Source organism: Nicotiana tabacum, chromosome 20, assembly GCF_000715075.1.
Source record: "Nicotiana tabacum cultivar K326 chromosome 20, ASM71507v2, whole genome shotgun sequence".
NCBI lineage: Eukaryota > Viridiplantae > Streptophyta > Magnoliopsida > Solanales > Solanaceae > Nicotiana > Nicotiana tabacum.
The window spans coordinates 161,389,382-161,401,871 of record NC_134099.1 but is presented as its reverse complement, the minus strand read 5'-3'; the positions used below and the strand labels follow the sequence as shown (position 1 = coordinate 161,401,871).

The 12,490-nt window shown below is 38.7% G+C and overlaps 1 protein-coding gene across 1 annotated transcript; it reads left to right on the top strand.

The window, feature by feature from the left end:
* The first annotated feature begins 9,799 nt into the window (after nucleotides 1-9,799).
* LOC107799318 (uncharacterized) lies at nucleotides 9,800-12,145 on the top strand. The gene is made up of 4 exons (XM_016622418.2): nucleotides 9,800-9,999; nucleotides 10,106-10,195; nucleotides 10,739-10,868; nucleotides 11,743-12,145. Exons 1-4 carry the CDS (start codon nucleotides 9,969-9,971, stop codon nucleotides 11,810-11,812), a joined length of 321 nt encoding a protein of 106 aa, XP_016477904.2. The 5' UTR covers nucleotides 9,800-9,968; the 3' UTR covers nucleotides 11,813-12,145.
* Nucleotides 12,146-12,490: the final 345 nt, after the last annotated feature.

Below are 12,490 nucleotides of genomic sequence, written 5' to 3'. Positions count from 1 at the left end.
AACCAGGATTGGTTCCCAATATGGTTAATTTATTTCCATTAATTTGAAGTTGTATGATTCATCTGTGTTCATATGATTTGTTGTTGAATTTGTTTAGAAATTGGTCATATTGGCTATATTTTGGTTGAGATTGATTAGGTGAATTAGTTATAGCTGATGGGGTAGTTTGGTAAATTGCAGTACGTTCAGGGGTAAAATGGTAATTGCAATAAGGTCGGAGGGGTAGTTTGGGAATTGAACATTTTGAATAATTCTTTATGTTAAGCATGGGGACAAGATGTAATGGGGTGGGGTTTGATATAATTGTTTAATATAATGGGGGACAAGACATAATGTAGTGAGGGGAATATTGTAAGTGTTTATGTTAGGCATGGGGGACAAAATGTAATGGGTTGGGATTGATATATTTATTTAATGTAGTGGGGGACAAAGCATGTAGGTATGAGGGACAAAGGTTTAAAATAAAGAAAATATTAATTAGTGGGGACAAAGCATGCCATTGGGGGAATATTTCGGGTTAGAGGTTCAAGACAAGAGTCTTGCTATAAATAAGAGTGATTCTTGACATAAGGAGGGAGAAGATTAGGATTAGGAGGATTATTTTCTGGAGGGAGTTTTTTGACTTGAACATTTTAGGAGAACTTTGACACTTGAAAGGGTAAGACTTAGATAAGAGTCAAGACTTGAGAGGAGAGAAGAGATTTGAACTTGAAAGAATTTTGACAATTCAGAATTTGAGAGTAAAAGAGAAAGACAAGTTGAACTTTTACTTGAATAATTTCCGTTTGTCTTTCCTTGAGTGTTATTCAAAAATCAGTAAACTACTGCATCTTGTATCCGTCTCTCTTCTGCTTTGACTGCGATTGCATTTTGATATTGCTGATTTTTCAATCTGTTACTGGGTTATTCTACTGGTCGCTACTGGTTTTGCGGTGTTGCTGAACCTGCTGTTGTTGTGTTATTATTGCTGCTGACTTCTCCTTCTTTTGTTCTTGTACTGCCATTTTCAGGTACACATTTGTACACTCTCGGCTTGAAGCGAAATGAAATATTAATCAGGCTTTGTTCCTGTTGAATTCCTCCTGTTTAGATTTGTGTTTGAATATAATTTTCCTTTCTTTGTATAAAAATGCAGTTGACTGATTAATGAGTAATGAGGTTGCATATGTATAACTTCTTCATCTAATAATGTTAGTTTAAATTAATCGAAGAACAGGTAATCTGTTTTGATATTATTGTGCGTCAATCTCATGTTCCAATGTTATTAAATAATAGAATATAGAACGGAAGCAATCTCTCTCTGTACAAACTCGATTGCAATTTTCCATTTGCATTAGCCGTAAACTAATAACTAATAAGTTCGACTTTTTCAGCATGTAATTAATTGAGGGACTTCCTTTTATTTTTAGAGATGAACTTGATAGAAGAAATGTAGTCACTATAGGTTTATCCTTTTAAATAAAATGAGACGAGCCTCGCCAAATAAAATACAAAATTGCGGGGCCCTCAGTAAATATTTTCTTTAAAATTTCTTAGACTTCGGGATGGACCGTTTAGCGAAATTCCACGGCCCTACCCAAAGTAAATGATATGCTAGTCACTTTAGGCGCGCCTTTAATAATTTAATTACCTTAAACTCGGGTGCACATTTATGTGACCCAAATCCAAATCTCAACGGAGTCAAAGTGTGTCGACGACCATGGGTACATTGATTGTGACGCGGTTCGAGATACATTTTCACAACGTTGCAATTCCTTGTAAAAATAATAATGATAATTATGAAAGCGGTAACAAGTTAAAATTTGCACATAAGTTCATATTTATATAAAATCAGATAATCAAGCCGAATATGACAGTTGAGCGACCGTGCTAGAACCACAGAACTCAGGAATGCCTAACACCTTCTCCCGGGTTAACAGAATTCCTTATCCGGATTTCTGGTGCGCAGACTGTAATATGGTGTCATTCTTTTCCTTGATTCGGGATTAAATTGGTGACTTGGGACACCCTAAATCTCCCAAGTGGCGACTCTGAAATAAACAAACAAATCCCGTTTCGATTGTCCTTTAACTGGAAAAACTCCTTCACCCCCCGCGGGGGCGGAAAAAGGAGGTGTGACAAATATCATCCTCAAACATCCGGATTTGATGATATCCTGACCTGAGATCCAGCTTTGAAAAGAACTTGGCACCATGTAGCTCATCAAGTAGTTCTTCAATAACTGGAATTGGGAATTTGTCCTTAATAGTGTGATTGTTAAGTTCCCTGTAATCTACACACATCCTCCAGCTGCCATCCTTCTTTTTCACCATAACAATTGGTGAAGAGTAGGGACTGGTGTTGTCCCTAATCACTCCAGCATTCATCATCTCATCAATCATCTTCTCAATTTCTTCTTTCTGAATGTTGGGATATCTGTATGGTCTGATATTGATAGTAAATGTACCTTCCTTCAACACTATCCTGTAATCATGATCCCTGTGTAGAGGTAACCCTGTAGGGACCTCGAACAAATCATTGTACTGCTCTAATAGTTCTTGCAGTTTTGTTTTGTCTTTTTCCACAGAACATTGTCCTTCTAAACCCCATAAGCATGGTTCAGACTCTGAATTTGCTGTGAACATACAGACAGACATCATGGACAATTCAGCTGGTTTAGCTAACAGCTTATGCATCTGCCCTTTTCCACCAGCTTCAAAGCTGGTGGTTGAATGCCTCTCAAAGATACCTTCTGCCCCTTATGTTTAAACTCCATCCTCAATTTCTGGAAATTCCAAAGGATATCCCCTAAGGTAGTGAGCCATTGAATGCCCAGGACCATGTTACACACTCCCAAAGGAAGTGTTAGCATATCAGACAAGAATTGCACTCCTTGCATCTTCCACTCAAAACCCTTGCACATAGACCCACTGTGCATTTTGTTACCATCTCCTACTGACATAGAGAAGGGTTGTATCTAAGTCAAGTAACACCCCAACCTCTTAGCTGTCTCAAAATCTATAAAATTGTATGTACTGCCTATATCAATGAGGATCTTGACAGCTTTACCCTTCACAGATCCTGTGACTCTCATGGTTTTGAATATTGTCCTGTAGTTATACATACCAGTGATAGCATGCATTGATACATAAGCTAAGACAACCCCTTCAGAATCTACATGCCCCTCTACTCCTGCTAAACACAAAAATTCAGAAGGATTGAATTTCAAGTCTATCTCTTCATCCCTTATTTCTTCTATGGGTTCCTCTACTACAATAGAAAACAACTGTCTCTTTTTGGAACATGCATGTCCAGGTGTATACTTTTCATCACAATGGAAACAAAGGCCCTTAGCCCTTTTTTCCACCATTACTGTAGGGCTCAAGAATTTTGGGTTTTTATATATGGTTTTGCTGGTTCCAGCTTGGGAATTTTGGAATTTTTGGTTGGCTTTAGGGTATAAGGGATAGGTCTAGTTATGAGGGTTACTGGAAAGTTTTGGAACAGGTCTGGGTTATGAAAGAATTGGGGCATTTCTGAGAGCTTCTTTTTGGATAATCAAGGTTTCTTCTTGGATTTTTGCAAGGCTAATGACATTCTGTAGGGATCTAGGAGCAAACATCTTTACTGGCAGTCCAATTTCTCTCTTGAGACCCCTCAAGAAACAACTGACAATGTATTCCTCACTCAATTCTACTTAGTTAACAATTCATCAAACACATCTATGTAATCTTGCACAGTAGTATTCTGTTTTAGATCCTTCAAATCCCCCATCGGATCATCAAATAGTTCAGACCCAAACTTAGAGTATAAAATACTCACATATTCCCCCCCAACTAGGCCATTCTCTAGTGATTCTAGTTTTCATATAAACTTGGTGCCATTGAAGAGCCTTACCTTCGAGCCTGTAGGAAGCCATTTTAACTCTGGAAGTTGCTGGTGTTTCAGTCACTTCAAAGTACTGCTCACATTGGTACAGCTAGTTGCGCAAACCTACTCCATCAAACTTAGGAAATTCCAATTGATGACCTCTGATAGGCAGCTGATACTCTTCCCCACGTCGAAGTCTAGCAACTTCAGGGACAACTTCTTCATCCTCAGCCCTTCTTGCTCCTTGTCTAAGAGGAACTTCTTCACCCAGTGGTCCTTGACTACCAACAGTTGCCATTAAAATTCTTCTAAACTCCTCCATGGATGCAGCTAGCTTTTCATCTATAGTTTTTCTCAATTCCTCTATGTTACCACTGATTCCTTCAAAAGATCCACGGAGTCCATCGAGATCTTTGTATAGCTCCTGAATTCTCGTGTTGTGCTCACCCATTTCCACTCACAGATCCAAGAAAGTTGGGCTCTGATACCAATGATGCACTCCACAATCGAAGACTGGATTGAGAGACCTAAAGAGCAAAATAAGGAGAATTGGTCTTGAACAATCACTCGAGAACTGGAAATATTGAAAGAGATATAGAGAGAGAATTATTGTTGATCATTAATGTGAGAAGGCACGAGAGAAAATATGATATATATTGATGTTGTGTGTGATGCAATACAAGAGGTGATATTTATAGCTACTTTATACAAAGGGGATACTACTCCTATTCCAATGTGGGACAATTACATAGCTATCTCTAACACTCCCCCTCAAGCCGGAGCATATAAATCATATGTACCGAGCTTGTTACATATATAATTAATGCGAGGATTAGTAAGGGATTTGGTGAAAATATCTGCAAGTTGATCATTCGATCTCACAAACTTCGTAGTAATATCTCCTGAGAGTATCTTTTCTCTGACGAAGTGACAATCAATCTCAATGTGTTTAGTTCTCTCATGAAACACCAGATTTGATGCAATATGAAGTGCAGCTTGATTATCGCACACAAGTTCCATCTAACTGATTTCACCAAATTTCAACTCCTTGAGCAATTGTTTGGTCCAGACTAGTTCACATGTTGCCATAGCCATTGCTCGGTATTCTGCTTCTGCACTAGACCGAGCAATTACATTCTATTTCTTACTTTTCCAGGACACCAAATTTCCTCCTACTAAAACACAATATCCAGACGTAGAATGTCTATCAGAAGGTGATCCTGCCCAATCAGCATCCGAGTACCCAACGATCTGCTCATGACCTTGATCCTCAAACAATAATCCTTTACCTGGAGCCGATTTTATATACCGGATAATGCGGACAACTGCATCCCAATGACTATCACAGAGAGAATTCATAAACTGACTTACAACACTCACAGGATAAGAAATGTCGGGCCTAGTCACTGTGAGATAATTTAATTTACCAACCAGCCGCCTATAGCTTGCAGGATCGCTAAGCGGCTCCCCTGTCCAGGCAGAAGTTTAGAATTCGGATCCATCGGCGTGTCAACAGGTCTGCAACCTGTCATCTCTATTTCCTCAAGAATGTCTAACACATATTTCCTTTGAGAAATAACAATACCTGATCTAGATTGAGCAACCTCAATACCTAGAAAGTACTTCAATCTGCCTAGATCCTTAGTTTGAAAGTGCTGGAAGAGATACTACTTCAGATTAGTAATACCATCCTGATCATTGCCCATAATAACAATATCATCAACATAGACTACCAGATAAATACATAGACTTGAAGCAGAGTGCCGATAAAACACAGAGTGATCAGCTTCACTACGAGTCATGCCAAACTCCTGGATAACCGTGCTGAACTTACCAAACTAGGCTCGAGGAGATTGCTTTAGACCATAAAGTGACTGACCCAAGCGACATACAAGGCCACGAGACTCCCCCTGAGCAATAAAACCAGGTGGTTGCTCCATATAAACCTCATCCTCAAGATCACCATGAAGAAAGGCATTCTTAATGTCCAACTAATAGAGGGGCCAATGACGAACTGCAGCCATGGATAGAAAAAGGCGAACTGATGCCACTTTAGCCACTGGAGAGAAGGTATCACTGTAATCTAGCCCAAATATTTGAGTGTATCCTTTGGCAACAAGACGTGCCTTAAGTCGATCAATCTGGCCATCGGTACCAACTTTGACTGCATAAACCCAACGACAACCAATGGTAGATTTACCTGAAGGAAGAGGAACAAGCTCCCATGTACCACTTGTATGTAAAGCAGACATCTCGTCACTCATATCCTGTCGCCATCGTGGATGAGACAATGCTTCACCTGTAGACTTAGGGATGGAAACCGAGGACAATGAAGATATAAAAGCATAATGGGGAGATGACAGACGATGATAACTCAAACCAACATAATGAGGATTAGGGTTTAGTGTGGTCCGTATACCTTTTTGAAGTGCAATCGGTGTACTAGGAGCAGGATCCGCAGTAGGAGCCGTGTCAGGTGCAGGACGAGAACCAGATGGCCTGATGTTGGGCGCGAACAACGATGATAAGTCAAGAGTGGTGTTCCTGTGGCTGGGGAACTAGGAGGGATATGGACTCCTCAAAAGTTGGTATGGGTGAAACCTCTGTGGTTGAAGGTGGATGAGGATTACTAAACTCCTCAAAAGTCGGTATAGGTAAGACCTCAGATATGTCATAGTGGTCAGCAGAAGTGACATCAGTTGTGAAGAAAGGTTTAGACTCGAAAAATATGACGTCAGCTGACATAAGGTACCTATGAATATAAGGTGAATAACAACGATATCCCTTCTGAACACGAGAATAACCAAGGAAGACACACTTGAGAGCACGAGGAGCTAAGGGCTAAGTTATGAACAAAACATGTGCTCCCAAAAACCCGAGGTGGAAGAGGGTGTAAGGCTGATTGGGGAAACAATATTGAATGTGGAATCTGACCCTTGATGGGAGATGAAGGCATCCTATTAATCAAATAACAAGTTGTGAGAACTGCATCGCCCCAAAAACGTAGCGGAACACGAGACTCAATTAGAAGTGTGCGAGCAGTCTCAATAAGGTGCCTATTCTTTCTTTCTGCAACCCCATTTTGCTGAGGGGTATAAGGACAAGATGTCTGATGAATAATTCCATGAGAAGACATAAACTGCTGAAACTGAGAAGATACATATTCTAAGGCATTATCACTGCGAAAAATGCGGATAGAGACACCAAATTGGTTTTTGATTTCAGCACAAAAACTCTGGAATATAGAGAATAACTCAGAACGATCTTTCATTAAGAAAAGCCAAGTACATCTTGAGTAATCATCAATAAAGCTAACAAAATAACGAAATCCCAAGGTTGAACTGACTCTACTAGGACCCCATATATCAGAATGAACCAAGGAGAAAACAGACTCTATATGACTCTCAACACTACGCGTAAAGGAAGCTCGGGTATGTTTCCCAAGCTGACACGACTCACAATCTAATCTAGACAAACTGGATAAACTAGGCATCATCTTTTGAAGTTTGGATAAACTCAGATGTCCTAAACGTCTGTGGATTAGATCTGGAGGATCTGTAACTAGACATGTTGTGGAAGGACTGAGCGAGTTAAGGTAGTAAAGACCTTCTGATTCACGACCTGTACCAATTGTTTGTCCCATACTGCGGTCCTACATAATAAAAGAATCATCAATAAAATATATACCACAATTGAGGGCACGAGTCAAATGACTAACAGATGCAAGACTAAAAGGACAACCAGGAACATAAAGAACGGAACCTAGGGTGATAGAAGACAATGGGTTGCCTTGTCCAACTCCTTGTGCCTTAGTTTGACATCCATTGGCTAAAGTAACAGTAGGAAGAGACTGTGAATATACAATATTCGACAAAAGTGATTTATTACCGGAGATATGATCAGAAGCGCCTGAGTCCATGACCCATGGTCCAAGAGTACTAGACTGGGAAACACAAGCAAAAGAATTACCAGCAATAAGAGTATCAGTCTGGGCAACTGAGGCTACTCGTGGAGATGTTTGCTTACTTGCTCGATACTGAAGGAGCTCATTATATTCTTCTTTAGATACAGAAAAGCCCTGGTTACTTGTAGTCTCGCTCTGAGCAACGTAGGCATTTTTGGGTGGACGTCCATTTAAGGAATAACACATTTCGCGAGTGTGTCCAAGTTTGTGACAATAAGAACACTTGGGTCTAGATCTCCCAAAACGACCGCCTCCTCATCTATTCTCCATAGCTTGAGATGCCCGAACATCCACTGTCTGGGATGCAAGAACAGAGGAATCAAGTATCTGTGATGAAATCACTGGGTGACTTGGTGCTGCAGCAAGGCAAAGTAATCGAGAGAATAATTCATCAACTGTAGGGACAGTCGGACTCGCCAAAATCTGGTCTCGTACTGAATCAAGATCATGAGGAAGTCCAGTGAGTGTACGAACTAGAAACATTTTCTGTCGCTGCTCTTGTTGTTTTGACACACTAGCAAAAACTGGCATCAATGTCTCAAATTCCTCCATGACTGCCTGTACCTGACCCAAGTAAGTAGACATATCTAATTCTTGCTTCTTTAAGTTTGTCATCCGTGATATCACATCATAGAAGCGAGATATATCATTAGTGTATAACGTACGAGCCTTTGCCCAAACCAAATAACATGTCTGGAATGGCCGAAACAAAGGCATCAACTTAGAATCAATAGAACGCCACAAGATGCTACATAATTGAGCATCAATTTTTGCCCAAAGCGCTATCGCCTTTTCATCTCCTTCGCTAGACTGTTTAATCAGATGATCTTGTACACATTGACCTTTACACCACAACTCGACAGATGAAGCCCAAGCTAAGTAGTTTGAACCTCCCATTAAAGGTTCCGAGGTAATCATAACATTAGAGTTTTCAGAACTCATGCTTTTAGACCCAAAAACATCAATTCCCAAAGACATCTTATAAATTATTACCAAATAAGAGAAATAATCAACTGTAATCCACTGAAAATAGAGTAAGGAACACTGAACCAGAATAGGAAACTACTGTAGCAGTTGGAAAGTTACTGTTGCATCCGGAAAATATTCAAAGTGGTCGGAATGAAATAAAAACAGTAGGGGTAGGATCGGAATTACCAGAAGACCCAACTGTTTTGAATGAACTTTTTCAAAAAATGGCCGGAAGTCCACTTTTTTTTTGAAATCATTATTCACGCCGGAAAAATAAAAAAAAAGTGGTCGGAATTTGGTGTAACCTGGATGGGTAGGCTCAGAATTGCAAGGGAAACAATCTGTCCTGAAGAGTCGTCGCCAAAAAATGGCCGGAAGGTGGCACACGCAACATTGGAACTTCGCCGGAAAATTTTCTTTGGACAGCTACAGTACCGCCGAACATTTTCACTGGGATTTGGTCGCCGGACAGTGACTACTCTTGTGGTAGTGTTGGATTTTGTGCATAACACTGACCGAGACAAAGCAGACGCAAAACAACTTTGAAAGTCGCCGGAAAAAAAAAGGTTCCGGTGACTGATTTTACTTCCCGGAATCGCTGGAATTTATACACAGCGATAAATCTCTCACGATAGCTCTGATACCATGTGAGAAGGCACGGGAGAAAATATGATATATATTGATGTTGTGTGTGATGCAATACAAAAGGTGTTATTTATAGCTACTCTATACAAAGGGGTTACTACTCCTATTCCAATGTGGGACAATTACATAGTTATCTCTAACAATTAACAGAAAAAGCATGTGTACCATAGTCAATGATTCTACTGATATAGGAAGGGAAATCTAGGAGGGGAAGCTTGGAGGGAAAGTTAGTTATAACTAACTTTGGGAAACATGTGCCCCTCACGTGATAGGCCCTACAACTCTAACTAATTTCTAACTAACTCGGTTGTTAACTTCTAACTAACCCAGCTGATCCAAACTAATTTTTATCTCTATTACAATTGAATCATAACATATTACTACACTTCTCCCCCTCTTATTTCAAGTAGCAGGCGCTGGTCACGTTAAACTTTTCTTCTGCTAATTGCTTTTTCTTTTTGTCCCTAAATTCGACCAATTTTTCAATTAAGATGAAAGAAGAAAGGGCTATTTTAGGGAATAGTAGAATTGAAGATGTTCGATGGCTTTGTTCTTTAACCGAGTCTTAACTTGTAAGTTGTCTCTCCTCGTATGTGTGCGTGTGTGTGTTTTATTTTTTTTTATTTTTGAGTGATATCTTAGGTTTTATTTGGTTGAATTGTTACGATTTATTAATAGGTTTGAAAGTGTTGATACAACAACGTGCCCAAAAAATTGGTCATGAATCTTTAGCTAACAACTTTGATTTGAAGACCATCCGAGCACTCAGTAAGTTTTTTCTTATTCTCCAGAATTTGTAACAAAAAAATTTGGTTAAATTGAAGCTTGCACTAGTGAATAATTGGTGAAATATTTGTTATTTGCTGTATAAATTGTTGAATTATTTATCTAGTTTTGTTCCAGATTAAGTGTTACTTTAAAAGAGAAATTTATGTGCAACACTCGGGTCAGCTCCGGATATTTTGTAAAGTAATTTTGTCTTAAATGACATAAATCATGCATTGGTTTAAGTGAAAGCCCCCAATATCTGATGGGAAGAACGCAACGTGTGATGCGTGAATTAGGCGCACGTTATTGGTTCATGCCGCTTTGCAGACAAAAACCTGATATTTAAGTGTATGTTGGAGAGGAAGGGCATTTGCATAATTTACTGTACGCTACTGATGCTCGGAGATTTTTCGATTATAAAAAAAATTATTGGTTTAAGTGAAGTTTTTGATCTTTTTATTATTTTCTCATAATGTCTATTTGGCAAGTCTTATTTTGATTGAGAATCTTAAAGGGAAACTTAAAGATCTCTCCCTGGTACAGCTGAGTCCTCTGCAAATTTAGATGCATGTAATTTGTTAAATCTTGATTTAGACGAGACATTTTCCAATATGGGGATTGAACAGCTGAGCTCCTACATTTGCAGTGATAAGAGAAAGAAAATGATGGAAATGTAAGTTCTTCAAAACTCATTTTGTCATTACCATGCAAATTAATTTTCTGAAATCATTCTTTTGGTCCATCCTCATTTATGATTTTCAAAAATTTTATAATGGTGGCGCCCTGGTCAGTAGCACACCTCGATTATCCACAGGGTACCTACTCAGAGGTGAAGCTAGCCTTTGAGTTCTGGGTTTGGCGGAATCCAGTAATTTTTTTTTTTTACATGCATGCTAGTAGGTGAGGTTTTTTATGCCTCAATAGGATTAGTAAGGTAAGGTTTAGCCCGGTTTGTGTTGCCTTGGTCCTATGCCTTTGGAAAATATTCACACGGCTATGAGATTATATGCCCTCGTGAGACAATGCAGGCAGCTACACCATGAATCTTCTACATGAGGCTGTCATAGGCAATGTGAGGCGCAGAGAAGTGATTATATAGCAAGGCATATGGGTAACAATATCGGTGCTATTGTCCCCCTTATATGTACTTTTCCTAATTGTTGTATTTTTCTTTTCTGTTAATAATAAAAAAAATTACTCAAAAAATAAAATAAAAAGAGTAGAATCCCAAACTTGTAACTTCAAATCATAGCTCTGCCTCCTACTACCTCCCACTAGTAAAAGTATCGGGTAAATGGGACCATCAGGGCTTACACATATGGGAATATGCCAAGTGGTTTTTGTCTCCACTTGAACTTTAATCCTAATCTCTAAAGTTTGCACTCAGTTCATTGACCACTAAGCGACATCCTTCGTTCGTTTATAATTATCAAATTTGTAGATAGCTTTCAGAGCATGACTTCATCATTTGTGTATTTCTATAAGCAATCTCATTTTTGGACATATATAATCAGTATATGCATTAAACATGACTTCATCTGTTGTAGGTTTTTCGAAGACTTGTCTCCAAATGGAAAGCAGAGAGCTAGCAGTTACAGCAGTAGATCTAAGTTTTGATAAAAATAGATGATGAGTTCTCTCCTATCACCTATCAGTTAGTGCTAATTACTATTGTTAAAAGCCATTGTTTCGTCACTTAAGCGAAAATGCAATGCAAAGCGAGGGGTTATTGCTTGATATGAGTGAAGTCATGTTTTAGATGAGTTTGTGCTTCAAAAAATGGTGCACAAAGTCAGTCTAACAAGAATAATTTCAACTTTGGGTTGGACGAATATCGGCATTTATGTATACTGGATGCTAAAAGTAGCTAATTTAATTACAATTTAATTTGTATTGAATTGAACTCACAGATGTTTGATACTTTTTAATTCCAAGAAGTTGTGCGTTTCACTTCTAAGTTCTAAGAAGCATGTGCTTCACTTCTCGCTTCAAGCTTAGTTGGAGAATAGATTTCATTTCTCTTCTCAAATAACTGAAAAATTCTCAAGGACCAATAACACACGATTTAAAACTCGATGGATAATATTAAGATCATTCACATCTCAATTATTCAGATCTTAATGGAGGTCTGAATCTTCATTATTCAGATCTCAGACAGTAAGTGCGTTTGATTTTTAAGTTTGAATCTTAAACATTCAAATCTTAATCATTAAATGTATTTTTTTTTTAATTCACAACCACTTAATGGGTCTGAATAGGTTTGTATGATTAAGATCTATAACCAAGACTTAATTT